This window comes from Apaloderma vittatum, unplaced genomic scaffold (assembly GCF_000703405.1).
Source record: "Apaloderma vittatum isolate BGI_N311 unplaced genomic scaffold, ASM70340v1 scaffold25339, whole genome shotgun sequence".
NCBI lineage: Eukaryota > Metazoa > Chordata > Aves > Trogoniformes > Trogonidae > Apaloderma > Apaloderma vittatum.
This window is the reverse complement of record NW_009736260.1, coordinates 1-18,446: the sequence shown is the minus strand read 5'-3', so window position 1 is coordinate 18,446 and position 18,446 is coordinate 1. Positions and strand designations below refer to the sequence as shown.

The window sequence follows — 18,446 nt, the reverse complement described above, 5'->3', positions numbered from 1 at the left end:
AAAACAAGAACTTGTCAGATGCCTTTCAGTGGGAGTTTTGTCTGAGAAAACACTGCGTGATTTGCCTTTTCATATGGTCTTTTTTGCAAGTTACTGGAAACTTACTCAGGTTTACCTTGAAGTCATTCAAAAGTCCCTATGGATTTTTTCTTTATTTGTTTCAAACAGCAAGGCTAAAGTGTTGTTCAGCTGTCAAAGAGTACTTTCCAAGCCAATAATATTATTTTAGAAATAGCAATTTTTGGAAAGAAACTTTTATATGTTTTAATTAAGTAAAGAAGCAATTAATAAATAAGCAGGAGAATCATGGGAAATAAAGTGAACTAAATATGTTTTTGGTTTAGGATGCCATATCTGAGGGTTTAGTAGGTGCGTGTCGGTGTTACACGCAAGGACTGTATCCCTGGCCGTGGGTGGGATCCACCCCATCTGTGACAGGACACAGTAGCAGGCAATAGGAAATGCTGTGTGCGTGTTTGGTTCTACTTACATAAATTAAACCTGAGAAGTATCTCTCCCTTAGATTGTGCAGCACTGAAGCTTCATTGAGGCAAGTCAGCTCTGCCATGTCTTCCACCTTGGAGAACTTTGGAGGATTCATCTTCTGGATGTCATCCTTACTCAGTGTCACTTTCTTTCCATTTTCTGCCAGTTCAACTGTCACCTCATCCCCTTTCTCCTCCTTGATACTTGCTGCTTCAAATCCATGTTTCTCTGATGGAATCCAAACGAGTTTCTTTGCTGACCAGTCAGCCTGGGCAAGTGGGTTGTTAATGAAGTTTTTGTCCACAAAAAGGAATTTCTCATCATCGCTGAGAGCTTTTTGAGCCATTTTGACTCAGCAGACACCTGTTGAGGAAGCAAAATATTCTGCTTTAAAGGGAGGCAAATGTGGAGGCATTGTAAGCAAAGCACATTTATTAGATCTGCCATGCAGTAGATCCAAAGCATGCAGATCTTGTGTCATATCTCACATCTCCATGCAGATACTTTTGGGTGCCAGCTTAGATACCTTAGAGTGTCTGTGTTCAGATTCCCGTTCCTTTGTTGTCGTGTCTGAAATGATCTAAATCAAAAGCTTCATGATACTAAACCAAATTAGGACACCTGGGCTTATCACTTTATTCTGTTTATGTTGTACAGAAAATTTAAAGAAGAGTAGGGCATAGCTGGCGTCCGTGGAATGAGGCTGCCAGGACTGCACCAAGGCTACAGCTGAGCAGCTTCCAGCAGCTTCATCTCTTGCCCAAAGTTGATTGAATTCAAATACATACAGAATTTCTCACCACTCAAATACTGGGTGCATACTGAAATACCAGTGCAATAATGAAATAATTACTAGGAGAACAGTTCCCAGGCTGTGTTCTAGAAAGGACAGAAATGAGTTTTCTTGCAAAGGGCTATTTCCAGTCATTCCAACATGACTTCATTTGGAGAGGAATAAGAAAATGTCAAAAGAAAAAGAAAAAAAAAACCAGAAAAACTGTTATCAGTATTGCTGGTGAAGAAGTGATTTAGAGTTATCCCATTTCCATGGTTCAGACAGTGGGAGCTGGTCAGTTATGAAGGGTAAATGTGTGCTGCATGAGAGAGAGAAGAAATAAAACAAGGCTGGAAATTGCATCAGCTGTTGGATACTCTGCACTGTGATGCTCAAACTGGAAGGATGCTGCATGTGTGTTGTGCAGTTGCGCATGGACAGAGCAGCATCGTACAGTCACATGGATAAAGCATCTGGATGTAGCTGCTCCACAGGTGAGAGTAGTGGGAAGGTTTTGGCTGCTTTGCACGGTATTAGAGGAGGAGGAAGCAGCTTCTTTCCTGCAATGGCTGTTGGAAGCTGGGGTGTAGCTGCAAGATCTATGCTGATAATGCTGTAGCTTTCATAAGTATTCTGCTCTGTCCAGTGGGACACACAGTGCTAAATGAGAAAAGGGTTAAACAGAGGATGACTGCGGATTTGCTACAGGGGAGGAAGAGAGTGGTGTTAATTGGGAAACCTGCCATGCAGCGGAGAAGGGAGCTGGGGAGGAGCTACAGTGGTGAGCAGGGAAGAGTGTCTGCCCAAGAAAAACATCTCTAGCAGACAGAGGTTGTTTCATTTCCTTATTGAGAATGAATTTAATATTTAGAGCACTCAAACAAACATGAATCTTGAGGGAGCTTGGAGAATTGACTGCTAAAGATGTCAGCAATCAACCCATAAGCAGAACAAAACTTGTAAAGACCAAGCTCTGATACGCAGCCAAATGGACACCCTGTGCTCTGGGAGTATTGGAGATTGGTTTCCAAAAGATTTGTTCCTGAAGCCTTCCCACAGATTACTTTTTTTTGCAAGGCCAGACTGTGTGAGGGGTCTGAGAGACAAGAAGAAGGTGACATAAAGCTTAAAAACAAAGCTAGGATTTTAGAAGTACCCAAGAGAGTTAGATGATACCCCAATGAAATTCAGTGGAAATTAGCTGCCCCAGCTCCTTAAACACCTTCAACAATTCTCTTGTCTAAAAAAAAAGAAAAGCTTTCCTCTAAATGTGCTTGTTCTAGAGCCACCAGCCTTGCCTGGAAATCCTCAAGAGGAAAATTCACCCAGGTCATCCACGGAGACGTGGTGGGTGCAGGGGAGGGAGACCCGAGCAGCTTGGACCCGTGCGTTGGCCCTGGCCCTTGCGCAGCGTTCCCGAGTCTCTGCGAGGGAGCTCTGGGGGACATGGCCCTTCGCTTGCTCCCAGGGGATTCTTGGAAGAGAGCTGCAAGAGGAAACTATTTGACCTCTGTGTGGATTAAGGCAGAAAATGTTCCCTCCTTGCCAAGAGGGCTGGTAGAGCTGCACAGTTCCAATAATGGAGATGGTATTCTTTCCAGCTGAGCTTTCCAGCTGGCGGCCGCAGGGTTGGGCAGGGGAAAGACGGAGGCGCTGCCCCATGGCCAGGCTGTGGGAGCAGGGGGCTCGGGGAGCAGCAGGAGCCTGCTCTGGCCTCTCTCCTCCTGCTGCGGTAGCAATGGGCAAGGCACGTTCTCCACCGCACTGCCCCAGCAGTGTGGGAGGAACTGCTGCAGCAGGGGAGTGGGAAGGTTTCAGTCCATCCTAGACCCAGAAGAGAGAGCTGTATGGTCATCCTGAAGCATCAGAAAGGTTGGATCGTGCTGCTTGTGGCTGAGTGCCAGCTGACAGCACATGCAAATAAATAGGAATTTGGTATTGCTGTCAGAAACATCGAAAAATGGACTGGACTGCAGAACTGAGTTTCTTGGAGTCAGATTCTGCTACTTTGAGGCTGCCCACAGTGATGGTGAAAATCAAACTGCCAAATCACCCTCACTATCTGCCTTCACAGCCCAACCGAAGATAAAACTGTTGGCCTGCTACAAAACATGTCACCAGTGGGATTACCCAGTTCTTTGCTGTTTTGTTGCCCAAGGACCAAGGGAAAGGTCCATTCCTTGCTATGTGCTAAGTCAACAACATCTCCTACAGGTGACAGTGAAACAGAGAGCTGGTCTGTCGGTGTCCTACTGTGCTCTCCTACTTCTTCCTGCAAGTGAAACTTTCTGCACCTTGTTATTTATATTCAATCTTCCTGAAAGCAAGGTTAGGTTGGAAGATATCAAAGGTGGACTGAACTGCAGAGCTTGGGAACACAGCTTTTTACCCGCTTGATCTGAGCACTACATTGGCCAGTTTAAACATAGTAAGAATAGACCTCCTACAAGAAATAGGGAATGAACAGTCTGAGCTGGATCTTGTAACTCCTCTGAAACACAATGAGAAGAAAACACGGATTTGTGTAAAAAGGACTTTTCATTACTGATGCCCTGGAATTTGAGGATAAGGTTTGAGTAGAAGCTGAGTACCACTAGTTACAAAAAAGGCACTTAAAAAGTGCGGATTAATATTCACAGTCTAATAGATTATGAATGCCCTAGATTCTGTGGTCCTGCTCTGGCAGGAGGGTTGGACTCGATGATCTCCAGAGGTCCCTTCCAACCTCTAACATTCTGTGATTAGCTGATACATATTTATAAGAAAAGAAGGTTTCTGAATGGGTGGGGTAGGTGAGCTCCACAAACTGAAGTAGATTTGTCCCAGTGAGGTGCTGTGCGCTGAACTGAGGAGCTGCCGAAGCTTTCGGACTAATAACTGGCAGTAACCTTTCTGGTCCGTCTTGAATGGAGACTGAACTGCAGTGGTCCAGCATATGACTGATATTGGGGAAAAGGGCCAATGGGAAAGATTCACCACTGCCTACATTCCCTGAGAAGGCAAAATCTACCCCTTAGCCAGTTCCTGGCTTTTATCCATAGGGCTGGCTGAGAGAAACAGACACCAATATCTTATCTGTGCCAGAAGTGGAAAGAGGTTCTCATCCATTCTCTTACGAAGACGACAGCTAAAATCATGTGCAAGAGTAAATACTGTGTATTCAGAGATGAGCTATCCTGAGGAAGGTGGGCCGAAAAGCAATCACAAAAATACAACTGATACGAAGTTTCTTGTGTTAGAAATGTGCTGAATTACAGCAAACTGGGTTCGTTAATTATTCTTGTCTAATCCCCAAATGTGCACATACACGCAGGCATGTGTTCTTCCACGGCTTACTTCCTATTCCTCCTGCTGTCTCCCTGCAGATGTATCTGGCTGATCTTTACTGTCTTTTCCTTTATCATGCCAGTGACAGAAGTTGAATGCTGTCTTTACAATCAGTTTATCCTGAGTATATTTCCAAGGACAAAGCATAAATATCCCCAGGAAGTGCACTCTAATTAAAAGGTTGTTGGCCAAGTAGAATTGCCTCCTGGGTCAGAGCTTAGAGGGGCTGCTTTTCCCTTAATGAGTAGATAAAGGACACTTCTCCCTTCCTCTGCAGGATGTGCATGTCAGTATAAAAGTTTATCACAGCCGCACAGGGAATAATTATTAGAACTGAGGGAAATATAACCAAGTATTATTTATTATCTGAATTATTTTCAGAAACCAAGTCCTGCTCTTTTAAGTGGTTTCTGATGGAAGAATGCAGCAGTAAGCTGCTGCTTGACTCAAACTGCACTTCTGGGCTACAGTAGTTCTTGACTGTGTTCTTTCCAGGTTGCTTATCTTCTAATTTTCCAGTATTTTGCTTTGAGCATTGTTTGAAAAAAAGAAAATATAGGGGCAAATCCTAATCTTGTGATCTTCATCTGGGAACTGGTTCCCCAGTGCAGTGTCTCTGTCACAAGCACTGGTACCGACCCGTGCATGCCTTTCACCTCCCTGCTGGTCGCCAGGACCACCCCTCAATTCTTCATCTCATCTGATGTTTTCATCTGAACATGGAGGTATCATCAGTACTAGTTTATGGTTGTTCAGCCATGGGAGAGGGAAAGTTTGTATTTTAAGAGAGTATTTTCAGTAATTTCAGAGGGTTATTTTCAGTTGTGGTTTTTTTTTTTTTTATATATTTCCTTTTTTTAATGCATTCTCCATGTACTTTAATCAAACTGTCTGTAAGTGCCTGTTGGGTCTTCTCATCTCTGTTAATGCAAGTTATTGCATAAGTCTGATTAAACACTTGATAGTTCTTTTAATACTCCAAAGAAGTTGGCCCCAGGTCTTGCTTATGTTATAAACTGCAAAAATTAGAAAAGAAGGAAAAAAGACTAGAAGTGCATCATGTAGAGATAGATTCCCTTTATCTGGAAAATGCTGGCTATTTCAAATACGCCCAAATGTCATTCTGTTATGTAAATCAGATTCTGCATGCTCATTAGAATTCATAAATAATCCATATTTTAACTGGACTTTGCACAAGTTGGAAAGCTATCTCTAGCTCTTGACTTCTGCTCAAATTAACATACGTAAAAGAAAAGCCAACAGATTTGCAACTAATAAGTCTCAGTGAATTATAAGGAGCCAGGATCCTCTGCATACATCTATGCACGCTACCATATATGGTGATGTTCTTCTCGATACTAGCTGTTCCACAAAAATGTAATGATAACAAATTCAAAACAAATACCTTTTAGGGACTAGCATGTCAATTGCAAATGAGATAATAAAAATCATTGTTTACATCTAACTGAATACAGCCAGAGGAGTATCACAACCTAGAGCGACTAATCAAGCCCTTTGCTCTCTGGGAGTTCATGGGTTTAGCCTCGGTGTCAGTAGCCTGGGGAAGCTGGGAACTTTGGGGTTCAGCAAAGCCAGTCCATCTGGGAGCCTTCCTGCAAGCTGCCGCTTTGAGTGAAGGAGAAGCTGGGCTTGTTTTTAAGAAAGTGTGTTTTAGAAAAGGTTTTACTGAGATATATGTATTGGGTAATGATGACAAAACGTCTGATTTCCATTATATTTAAAATAGATCATGATGATTCTTAATTATGCCCACATATATGCCTCGTACGTATCAACATTTATACAGGAGTGCAGGCACACACACACACTTCCAGCATCCCCCTGTGCGACAGCCAGCAGTGACCTCCTGGGGTGGCACTGAAGCTGCTTTCTCTACTGCCATCTACTGTCGGCTTAATCTACTCACAGGATTTTCTTTAAAATCTGTGTAAATTTGTTTTCCCTCTAAAAAAAAGGCATGTCACATTTGAAATTACTTGAATTAGTGTAGTTCAGTGAATTATCAGATCAATTTTTTCTTAAACTTTATTCCCAGTATATTAATAAGATGCATGTGTAATGCTAAGGCATTTTCGTAAAAATGTTTCCATTTCCTCTTCTAATTTTGAAGCATTTTTACCTGTTTAAAGGACAAGTAACTGACAAATTAATTATTTTATTCGGTTATCCTTTTTTTTTTTTTTAAAGAGCACGGGACGTGCACTAAGTTCTGTTATTAGGACTGAAAATCTAGAAATATTTAAAGATCAGCAGCAGCTCAGGCTCCCAAGTTTCCTCATTACTGGACGTGATGGTTAATTGCAGCAGGTACCTGCCACCGTCCCGCCGTGCGCAGCCCCTCGCAGGCTGCGCAACCCGTGCCCTGCAGCCAGCAGATCAATTCCGCAATAGCAGTCTGAGGAACGACTAAGGAACAAGCTAGAACGTCTGTGCACACTTTCAAACATGCATGCTCTCAGATGCGTTTTGAGCAGAGCCCAGCCAGTACTACACAAATCCGGGTACACCATCTGAGCGTGTCTGATAGGTCTGTCCCGATTCTAATTCATTCGCTCGCTGCAGGTTAATCCACTGAATGTGTTTGCAAAGCAGCACAGCTGTTAGCTTGCCAGCCTGCCCGTCCCAAAGCTTGGCGAGCCCCGGCCCGGTCCCAGCAGGACCCCGCAGCACTTACCGGCGTCCGGTTAGGGGAGCAGAGAGTGAGTTGGAGAGTCGGGAACCTGTACAGCCACCAGCCGGGACAGTCCGAGTCCTCGCTGCCTTTGCAACCTCCCTATATAGAGGAGGAGAATCCCGTCGATGGGGAGGGGCCCTGGAAACCACGTCCTGCTGGAAAATCCTCTCGGTACCTGGGTTAAAAAAGACAGCCTGAGCCAAGGACTTCGTCCCTAGCAGGGCCTAACCCTGGGCTGCTGCCCCTGCCCCAAGCCGCTCTTTAGGGGAGCAGGCTGGGTTTGGCTTTTGGGGAGGCATGAAAGGGGTGTCCCTAACTCGAAGTGGGTGCTCCTAACTCACAAGTTCAGAGGTTTTGCTTTTTCCTAGGGTTTGGCCAAGCCAAGGGACCTTTAACTCCTTCCTGCCTTGGCAGCATCCTCACCCCATGTGGCTCCCTGCCTAGAAGGACAAGGGGCAGGTCACGGTCCTGTGGGGCACAGGAGGTTTCCCACCCACTGTCAGTTCGTTTTCTTGGAGCTAAGTCCCTGAGTTCAGGGGTTGCTTGGGAGAGGATGGCTATTCCTAACACAACAGGGATGTGTGGGTGGAGGTTGCTTTGGGTCTCCATGTGTTTATGTGACATCTGGAGCCTGGGGCTGGTTTAAGCTTCCTTTGCCCCTGGGGAACAAGAGGGTTGTTTTCCACCTCCCCAGTGGATTTGCCAAAGTTTCTTTTGCAATCCGGTGTGCAGATCAGTTCCTGAGAAAGGACTGTAAATAGTTTTTCATATATAATAAATACCTCCCTCTGTCCATAAAAGGAAGAAGAGAAGTGATAAATAGCCAAGGGGGAGCAGTCCCCAGGATGCAGTGGAAAGAACAGGGGGCTGGGGACTGTGTGCTGGGTGGGGAGGAGGAGGACAGGGCACTGGGAGCCAGACCTGCAGGGGTTGAGGAGTGATCTGGTCCTCATCAAACCTTCCTCACACCCCCACAAACCTTCAGTCACCAGCTGTCCCCCCTCCTTCCCCCGCTAGTAGCCAACAGCCTTGTGCAGTAGGACCTGTGGATGGAGACATCCCAAAAAGGGAAAGCTAGGATCCTCTAGGAATTCCCATCAACGTGCCAAATACAAAATACCGAAACAACCCCCTCTCAGCAACAGACTAAATATGGTGTATGCCCAAAGGATCAGAGCACAGTCCTGGGTGAAATAATTTCTCTTGACATCAGCAGCCCTGTCTTTTCTGGAAAATAAACCCGCCTGGGGAAGATAGATGAGGGTCATATTGGTCTCAGCACCCTAAAAAATACCTATGAGGAAAGGCTGGGCTGAAAACCTCCACTATCAGTCTTTCAAAATACGAGCGCTTGCAGGTATCGTGGACCTGTAGCCTCTTCTAGCTCTGGCCAGGGGTAAAAAAATCTGAGCATAGAGGAGAGAAAGGAAGAGCACTGGGGTTGCTCCCCTGCAACATTTCAGACTCATGTTCAGGCCTTAGCTGGAGAAGACCAGGTTTGCCAACACAGTTGCACAGTCCCAGGGGTTGCAGCCTGCCCTTCCAGAGCGGGGGTCAGTGCCCGCCGAGGTGCGGGACTGCCGCACAGCCCTCCCAGGACCCAAAAGGCAGCGGTGTCATATCAGACTTGTGCACGTGTGACTGTGTTGGAGCAAAGCCAGGGGAAATGATCGCCAGGATGCAAATCCAAGAAAGTTGCCCTTGTTAGCAGAAAGTTCCTCACAGTCACAACTTTTTTTTTCTTTTTTTTTTTTTTGCATTTTCTTAGTTGAAAACAGGAATAAATATAATGAAATGCAAGGGAATCCTCTAAAAATGTGACCATTTTAACAATCATCAAAGTTATCTTAAGAAGTTTCCCTTTAAACCCGTGCATCTGCTTCACAAAACCAGACACATTTTAATAGTAGCTTAAAAAGGAGTGGAAATTATTCTAGCTGATCTGCAAACCGCTGCATGTGCACATGCAGGCTTGCTGCCTGAGTAGTGTGTTTAACAGAGGCAGTGGCGGAGGGTGATATATGATGTGACATTAAATGGCACTGAAAAGTCTAAAAAATATTACTGCTGGGACTGAAGCAGTTGCACTCTTGAGCCATGTGGGGTGGGAACTGCTGAGTATAAGCGTGACTTCCAACCTTCACTTAAAAGTTAATGCGAGAATATACCAATATAATAGCCTCATTGGAGTTTGTTAAATGTTGTGGTATTTTTTTAAACTAAAGTTGCCTTCAAACTGAAAGCAGCGGATTTCCAGTGGACAATGCCTTTGTGACAACGCGATAAGCTTTATTTAAAAACCACCAATTTGTTTATTTATTTGTTTTAATTACTTTCTAGAAAAAATAAAGTATTGAGCAGCCTGCCCTTAAATATCTCCTTGCTGAATTTGCACTATGAATATTGTACTTGGGGGGGGAAAGAAAAAAAGGACTCAAGAAGGAAAGAAATGAACTTTCAGCTCCCTTACTGTGGTGTAACCTGGATACAGTGGAGAGAAAAAAGAAAAGCATGGATGGTAACATTAGTTTGTTAAATAATGTGTGTCAGGTAAGCATTTCATTTTTATTAAAAAATATTTTTACCTAAGTTTACCAAGCATGCTTCTCTAGCTGACAAATGGAACTGACAAGCATACGAGTGGGTTATCACCTATGTTAAGCTGTGTTTTTGCTTTTGGAGAAACAGTTTGCATCCGAACTGGACCATTAATCATGAGAGTTGTCTGTCGAGGTGAAATGGTCACTAATTGCTTAATGTTAAGCTTTGTGCTTAATGCTGGCTGCAGGTCAAGTGAAGCGTGTGAAGCACACAGGTCACTTTGGAATCAGTTGAACACCAGCTGCTACTGAAAGGGTGTCTTTGCAAGTGAGAACAAATATTTTGGTGTTTCTTTTCCAAAAAGTAATCACCCAATGATAATCACTCCTCCGGAAAACTGATCAACTGACACCGAGATTCAGTTTGATACAAAGGGCACTCAGGAAGGAAAGTGTAACCGACTCCTTGGAGCATGTTGATAAAGCTTAGAAAAAAATTCCCCCTGTGCATGACAGAAACTAATACTTCTGAAACAGCACGGATGCTGTGGAGTCTATAAACATAGTTTCCTCTGATTCTAGGGGAGAGTGAACATTTGGTCTCAAAGAATTTAAAAAAAAACAACAACACAAGCTTGTGGGTTAAGTTCTTCCAAAGTGCTTTCCAGATCTGATATCCACACCAAACTTCACTGGCTCCATGTCACCTTCACTTGCGATATCATGCTTAGACAAAGAACAGTCTCTTTTAACATAATTCCCTCTGTAACGGTCTCGGTTTCTTTTCTGAGTTTTATTGGAGTTGTAACACTGTGTTTTGCTCATTTAAGTCCCCAAACTTCCACATGAGTATATATTTTTTGTTTGAATTTTATTTTCTGATGTCTATAGAAAGAATAAGGGCAATTAATGTAAGACATCGCTATCCATAATCAAGCTAGATGGAGCTTCTTAAATTGAGAAAATATTTTTTGTGCATGCTTATCTAGTTGACAATTTTGTCTAAAAACTGAACCTGTGACTCTAAGACTGTGAATTATCTTCATCTAACTGCTAAACTTGCTTAGCTGAAACTTTTAAGTAATGATTTTTTTGAAAGCCCAGCCGTATTGTACAGGCTTTTCAGTTCCTTTTCATTCGCTAGCAAGTAAAGCAGCCTGAGGTTTGTAGGACTTGCTACACATCTGCATCTTGAAAGATGCTCTCATATTTCATCTACTGTCAGGATAAATGCTAGACCACTAATAACATGCTTAGACCAGTATATTTTCATAGATATATTTCAAAGCTTTGTTGGATAAATAAATATCACTAGAAATACAATTTAATTTGATTTTAATTTGCTTGTATAATTACTATACTTTGAAACAAGAGATTATTCCAAAACCCCCAATGCGGACCATGAGGCTATTAGAGAATTAAATGCATGTTGCACTGAGAGCAAATGGGGCAGCTTCCACCCACTGTCCCAGCACAGGATCTTGACAATGGGCTGAAGCTGCAATCCCTGAATAGTTCCAAGATTCCCTCTGTCTTAAATTGATTTCTTCTCTGATTTCAGATATACACATTTGCCTCAAAGCTCTTACAACAGCCTCTGCTTTCATGGCTGTGGAGACCAGGAGCCTGTTGAGCTGTGTGCTTAGGAAAGGGCAAGTACCAGACATCCCCCTCCCTTCTTCAACCAGAACAAAATTGCATTTAATTTCTACCACTAAAAATCCATTTCTCTGAGAGGTCCACAGCACCTGGGCAGCTTCCGTATGATCTATGGTGGGAAGACAGAAAGCAGATGCAATGGCTTTGGTTACAATGAAAGATTCGCATAGCATAGATTAGAGCTTGTGTTTCCCAGAGCCTTTTTTCCTTGCCCTTGAAAAGACAATTCAAATTCCAAATCTAAATAACTATTTGATCCACTGGTTCATGGAGAAACAGGGGTCTGGTATTTAACCTCTGGAAAACCAAATTTAACAATTCAGGGATTTCTGTGGCCAGAGCAATCATATCTGCATTGTTCAAAAGTTCATTTTTGCAACTTCCCATAGACACGCCTTTCAGCCCATTCCAAAATGCAAGTAATTTGCAAGTAACACTTTAGAAGACCATTTGTTTACCATATTTTTAGAAACTGAAAGGTCAGTGATGGTGAATATTTGCATTAATGTGGCAGGAAAGACCCTAGTAATGAGGCAGAATCCCATGGTGGTAATTTTTACACGGATGACTCTTCAGCCAAGTAGTTGAACCTGGTGGTGGTGTTAGTACAGAGCAAACATTGAGGGCAAATGGAGATAAATTCCCCTGCTTGACCCAGTGGTGAATTTTAATTGATGCAAATCTACAAAAGACTTAAAAGATGGATTCGATTGAAGTATATTTGCAAACACGTGTCCTCCCCTCCTGGAAAGAGTCCTGAGACACTTAAAAATCAGCAAACGGGGAGCTGGCAGCGTTGCCAGTCACATGAAGGGGATGAGCTCACTGCTGAGGCTTCAAACGAATAAATGCAACTTCTCCTTTCAACCTGTGACTGCTGCAATTTCATAACAGAGTAGAGGCTAGGCTGCTTATCAGAAAAATACCTGTAATGCTAAATGGGCCAAATCAAGATAAAGATAAAACTTCACAGTGTGTGCAACTCTGGGTCCTTTCACTTAAATTCACAAACTGCATATTCTCTTCCTCTTTTTTTCTCCACTTACTGTACCATTTATTTAACAATGAAGATTTTTAAGACCAAAACCTTAAAAAAGTATTTATACAAAATTCCTATCACTACCACTGGAAACACTAACATCTATGCATTCTGTTAAAATGAGTAGAGAAAAATAGCTAACCTGTTATTTTTGATGTACCCCTCTAAGTCTGGCTTTTAAAATAAATTACCATTTCAAAACATGTAAATACATCAGCTATAAAAAGTGCTGGGAATCTGTAATCTATTGTCAACTTTATTTTTAGCTTTGCCTGACTTTGTGTTTCATGTCGTTCAGGGAAAAAAGCATAAGTTCCCCCACTTCTCATACACTCAGTGCTACACTGTACAATTTATAGCAACTCCAGATGGAAAAGACTTACCCTTATTTGTTTGCTGGCATGAAGATAAATATAGCCCTCATTTCCGGAGAATCAAAACCAACTATTCCTCTAAAGCACTTTAATTGTCTATTAAAATTTATCTTCCCATACTTATCTGAAAGTTGCAGCTTCTTCTTTTTAAAGAAGAAATTCAAAATACCACACAAAATAAAACTGACAAATTTTATTCAGAAACACAAGGAAAACACAGAAATATGTAACATAATAAGGAAAGTGCAGAAATTATAAGGTATCTGATACATTTTTTATAAAGTAAAATCAGTATTTTTAGGCCAAATTTTAGATACAGGCTTCATCAATCTGGCTTCAGAAACAGTTTCCCTTCTATCAGCACAGGAGAAAGAGAGCCTTTGCTCACACTTTTTTCACAGTAAGTATGACCCCGTCGTCCCGTCTCATGGGTAGATGGAACAAGCTGAAATAGTCCCACTGGACATATTGGGGAAATTTATGCAAAGAATTTCCTAAATTAACTCTTACAGAACTTCATATGAGAATTTAGCATATGCAAGATATCATCTGTTTATATTTTGTAAAACAAGGGGCTCTTCGATGCTCGTGCCAGCCATCCTTCCTGGTTCTGGAATTCTATCTGAAAATTAAACACAGACACAAATATTCTCATGCATCTGGAGGTCCAAAGGTGTAAGTGTTATTTTCTACTATTATCAACTTAGATACACAATATCATTCCACAAAACTAAGGTAATTGTACAAGTTGTTTTTTTTTCCATGCAACTGTATTTAGCTAAGAGCTTTGCATTACCAAAGATTAGATTTGAGATAATTTCCAACTCTGCTGTAGTGAATGAACTAATAGAAACACCAGATCCCACACGTTTACCAGGACTCACAGACTGTTGGAATAGTTCGTCAACTAAATAAGCAAGACAATTACTAATATGAAACGCACGTTAGATGTTAAATATGGGACTTGGATGGACTAGATTACCTGAATATGCAGCCTAATTAAAACAGCTAATTAGTATTTTAAACTGACTGCCTTTAGGTCTCCAATGACATATCCTACAAACAAACAGAAAGTAATTTCAGACTATAGTTACTTAAAGGTTAAAAGCTTTTTTTTTTTGTTTAGTTCAAAGAGCAATGCGCTGTCATATCTTATGATTAATCCTGAGTTTTGTAAACAATTAAATCCCTGTGTGAAAATTGCAGTCAATAGGTAAAGGTGACCCTGCACAAAGTCACTTTCAGAACTGAGGTACAAAGTTATACTTTAAAAGCTATTTTTCTATAGACTGAGTTTGTTTTAAAAAATGGAGAGATATCTGATAGGAATAATTATTTTCTAACCAAGTGATAATTTACAGCAGTTTGCATATTGAAATTTTATTTCTTCAGCCCCCCCTTCTGGCAGAAGGGAAACATTGTTTCAAGGTATTTTGTACTTCTCTCACACTTTTTAGTTGTCAGTAGTACCTCAGGTCTCGCTTTTCAACTTTTTGGACACAAAAGAAATAGTTAATAGTACTAACACAATAGTGTTACTAAATTCTAAAATTTTACAGTAGAAAGTGAATATTCCCAGCAGACTCTTTGAAGGAAAAAACTGGACCAGTGATCCCTTTCACCCTCTAGCTTAGGTGATACTAAGTGTAACCAGTCAAGAAGCAGACCAGAAAGGGAAAACAAAATGTAGCAGTGTTCTGTTCTAGAGCAATGAACTCCCAGCTTAAGCTTCTGCAGTCAATGGGATGTCAATTATTTCCTCAGAAAAGGTTTATGCCCATATACAGAATTGACAGCTAAAGAGTGAAGAATTTTCTACAGATATTAAGTAAGTTGGAACAGATAAGAAAAAAAGATATGCCCACTACTTAATATATTTTCCTGAGAATTTAGGTTAAATTCTTTTATGAAATTGTCAATGTAATAAGACTGCCCTTAGCAGACCTATTCCAGATTCGTAGAAGTATAAGGGAGTACAATTTGGCGAGCTTAACTTTTAGGAAAATGGTAAAGCACTTTTGTGATGAGCTTTCTGTTACTAAGAATTGTGATATTGTTACTAAGAATTGTGATATTAATCTCTTCTGGTCTTTAGCAACAACTGCAGAACAGTAAATCTGTTTCTAAAAGCATAAACAGCATGACAGATTTTCTACTACCTATAAACTAGAATAGCACAGCTGTACAATTTACACGCGCTTTCTGTTTTTAACAGTCTAAAAGTCTTAACAGAATAAAACAATATGGTTTTTTTGTTCCCCTTCCCTCTAGTAACTGACGAGTAGCTACAGCTACCCAAGGTAACAGGAGTGTCATGGTACTTGTGCTGTTGAAAAATTATATAAATTTGGCGTCTGCGATATTTAAAAATGTCTCTTTTATAAATAAAATAGATTTCCATATGAGAAAGTTCTACTACTGACACATCTGAAGGCCAGTCAAGCACCTCCAAGGATGACGGCATATGGATTTGTGTGCTGTATATGCTGTTCCCCCAGCACACCAGGAGAGAGAAGCAGGCCCGAGAGCTCATGTAAGTTGGTCACTTATTTAAAGAAAGGCACGAGACAGGTGCTTCTAGAAATCATGAGTATCTTTCTTGAGCTGGATATAGGAGGACCTTTCTTAAATGAATACATGAGCAATAGGCATGGTCAGGTCACAGAGCTTAATGGTATTGGTGAGGTATAAACACCTTTCCGCTGAAGGATTGTTTTTTTTACAAAAGATGTGTCAGTCCAAAGTATCCCTCGCACACAGGAGGTATGGTGTCCACCTGCGTGTTTATGCCGTTACAAGCATATGTACCATATAGAAAATCTAGTAACAAATAAAACTTTTGCAAAAATGACAACAGCACTCACCTTTCTGATTTCTCTCCATAGGTGGTTTGCCAAGGTTCTGCTTTGGATAACTCAACAAAGACACTTTTGTGGGTGTATTCTGGGTACCTTCTTTACCACCATGTAAGAAATGAGAGATGATTCCATACAAGAGAGGTCTGCTTAAGACAGAAATTACAAAAGCAGTCTATGAAATACCAAGCGTTAAAAATAGACCCTTTCCTCAGAACTTCTTAGGCCTTGATGTTTACTTCTAGAATAGACAGATGTCTTCGGTTATTTAAAATATATATTAAAATTTAATTATATAAATAAGCACAGACCTAAGCCCACCTTGAACACCAGCACTCTCCTAAAAAGCTCAGACTAAAAGACACTGTCAAGTAAACTCCAGATTCTCTGTAGATGAGTAACTGGAGCATGCTTAGCACAAGAACACAGATCCACATTCTCAGTCATGCAGTGTGAAAGACCAGGCTCTGGTGTGCCATAGCACAGTCCACCACTCACATCCCACACTTCCTTTCTCCTAAGTGCCTGACAGATTCTGACAGCACAAGCTACAGAAAACGTCAAATGTGTTTAAACCTGCTTCAGCACCCTAGCTCATTAATGCAGTTGTAACAGGGCATTGTGAATTTACATCTAATCTCAGAGTACAATAATCTTTTTATTGTTTTACAAAGCAACTCGCAGATAAGCAAAGAGCAGATCTGTTTTCTGCTTCCGACTGTAGGGAAGATTGTACTGGTAGGAGACTGGTGCTTCAGTGTGCAATTGCACTATGTGAAGAATACTACAAAGGTGGCAGAATTAAAAGTTTGAAGCAGATTCGAACATTGTGAACTTGAATCCAGCATGTTAGAGTAGGCATGTGATCTGGTCACATTTCAATTGGGGAGAACATTTATATGTGACTTATAACAACGCTAAAGAGAAAGAAATATGCAGAACAGAATATTCTGTGCATTCCAGAAAAGCTCCTTACACCGATTTTGCATTTGTGTCTTCGACTATATTCAGCTCCTTGGCAAGAAACTGTCTATCCAAGGGGACTTCAGGCTGGCCAGATTCTGGAAAAGAGATTTCCCCAAAACTCTTAAGACTGGTACATCACTAATTATCACGAGACATCAAAAGAGAACGAAAGCACACTCCTCCCTTTCAGACTATTAACATCTAACAGTATACTGTAGTTCTAGAGAACTCACTTAAACATTAGTGCTTCATACTCAAGTAATTTACAATAGCATATTACAATTTTTACCTTCATTCTAAATGTAGCCAAGAAAAATTTTAAAGAAGTCTTACTGGATAAATTAATCAGGCAAACAACTCCTTCTCTGAAGTACTTTATCAAACAGATTCCATACATAAACTACTAGGCAGACTGTCTCCATTCCATCTTCTTGTGTGAAATATATAAAATTATTACATATGAAATGTAATTACTGTATCTAAGCACAACTACAGAACTTCAGATTTCAAATACAGATTAGCAATTGCTGCAAAAGTAAGTGCTGTACCATTTTAACGACAGCTACCATTTACATGTTGTAGTCTAAACAGGTCTCCAATGCTGATGTTTTAGGACAGGCAGTAACAACAGTGCTTAACTGCAGTCATTAACAAAATACAGATCTTCTTCATATTCTTTTTTGTTATTTCAGCTAAGGACATCTAACCAAGTTTCTGGTACACTCTACATGCATGAATTGCCAAAATTGCTAGAACTCAGACTGTCAACTACTTTATACTACTTTAGATTATTCCTCAAATTTTGTTTATTTGTAGGCTGTTTTATTTTACCCAAGTGATAAATGACATAAAAATGTGATATATGCTTTAAGAATACTGTCATTTTCCAAAATAAAAGAAGATATTTCATGAAACCTATTTTGATTTTGCAGGCTGCTAGCATTCTTGCTCTTGCATTAATTACTTTGTCAAAGCATTTACCTCAAGAACGAGGAGCAAAGAGTAAGTTCTACTGAAAACTAATGTATGATTTAGCTTAATGGTGTAAGTAAGGTTGTGGAGACAGTGTTCGTGTCTTATTTATTACCAAAGAAAGATTGTGGAGCTCAGTACGCTGTATTAATTTTATGGTTTACTCAACCAAGTAGTAAATGTCTATTAAGACAGTGATGACAAGAGAAACTCCCAAATACCTGAAGTTAAAACAGATGCTGTGTAATTGTATTTGTTATATTCCAGGTATTCACGAATTAGTTCGTTGATTAAGAGGTTTTCATGAGACAGTGATGGCCGTGGTGCGCTTTGGTCATCCAGTGCATTAAAAACTTCAGCTCTGATCCTCGCTTTTATTTGCCTGAGAGCGCCTCTTTTTTCCAGCGTGTCCTTTAAAACTATCACCATAAAAAGATCTGTTACTATCAAGCCAAACGCGTTCAAGCAGCACTTAATATCCACAAGATAAACATAATTTCGGCGTATTCACGGTGACACACAGATAAGATATCTGCCTCGGTGCATATGCCAGCGGGAAGAACATTACAGATAAAAACCAAGCCTTCAAAGAAGCCACAGCTGTGGGGGTTTAGCAGTAAACACACGTTCCGGCCCTTTCAGACGCGGGACGTGGCTGCACCAAGCTGGTTTTAGCGAAGGCAAGGCGGGCCGAGGTAACGACCGAGCGCCGGAGCGCGGCTCAGGGGCCTTTCTGCCCCACGGGCGCTGTGAGGAGC

At 41.2% G+C, this 18,446-nt stretch overlaps 2 protein-coding genes across 4 annotated transcripts in view; both read right to left on the bottom strand.

Moving 5' to 3' along the window:
• MYH11 (myosin, heavy chain 11, smooth muscle) overlaps positions 1-832 on the bottom strand; it is a 53,047-nt gene extending 52,215 nt beyond the window's left edge. For all 3 annotated transcript variants that reach the window (XM_009876912.1, XM_009876913.1, XM_009876914.1), the window contains exon 1: positions 491-832. In XM_009876912.1, coding sequence (XP_009875214.1) covers positions 491-832 — 342 coding nt within the window. The remainder of the gene's footprint in view (positions 1-490) is intronic.
• Positions 833-13,440: 12,608 nt separating this feature from the next.
• Positions 13,441-18,107, bottom strand: FOPNL (FGFR1OP N-terminal like; the record flags this gene model as incomplete). Its single annotated transcript, XM_009876916.1, has 4 exons — positions 13,441-13,517; positions 15,760-15,896; positions 16,727-16,811; positions 17,910-18,107. Coding segments are annotated over 4 exons (497 nt in total), but the record flags the coding sequence as incomplete, so codon positions are not given.
• Positions 18,108-18,446: the final 339 nt, after the last annotated feature.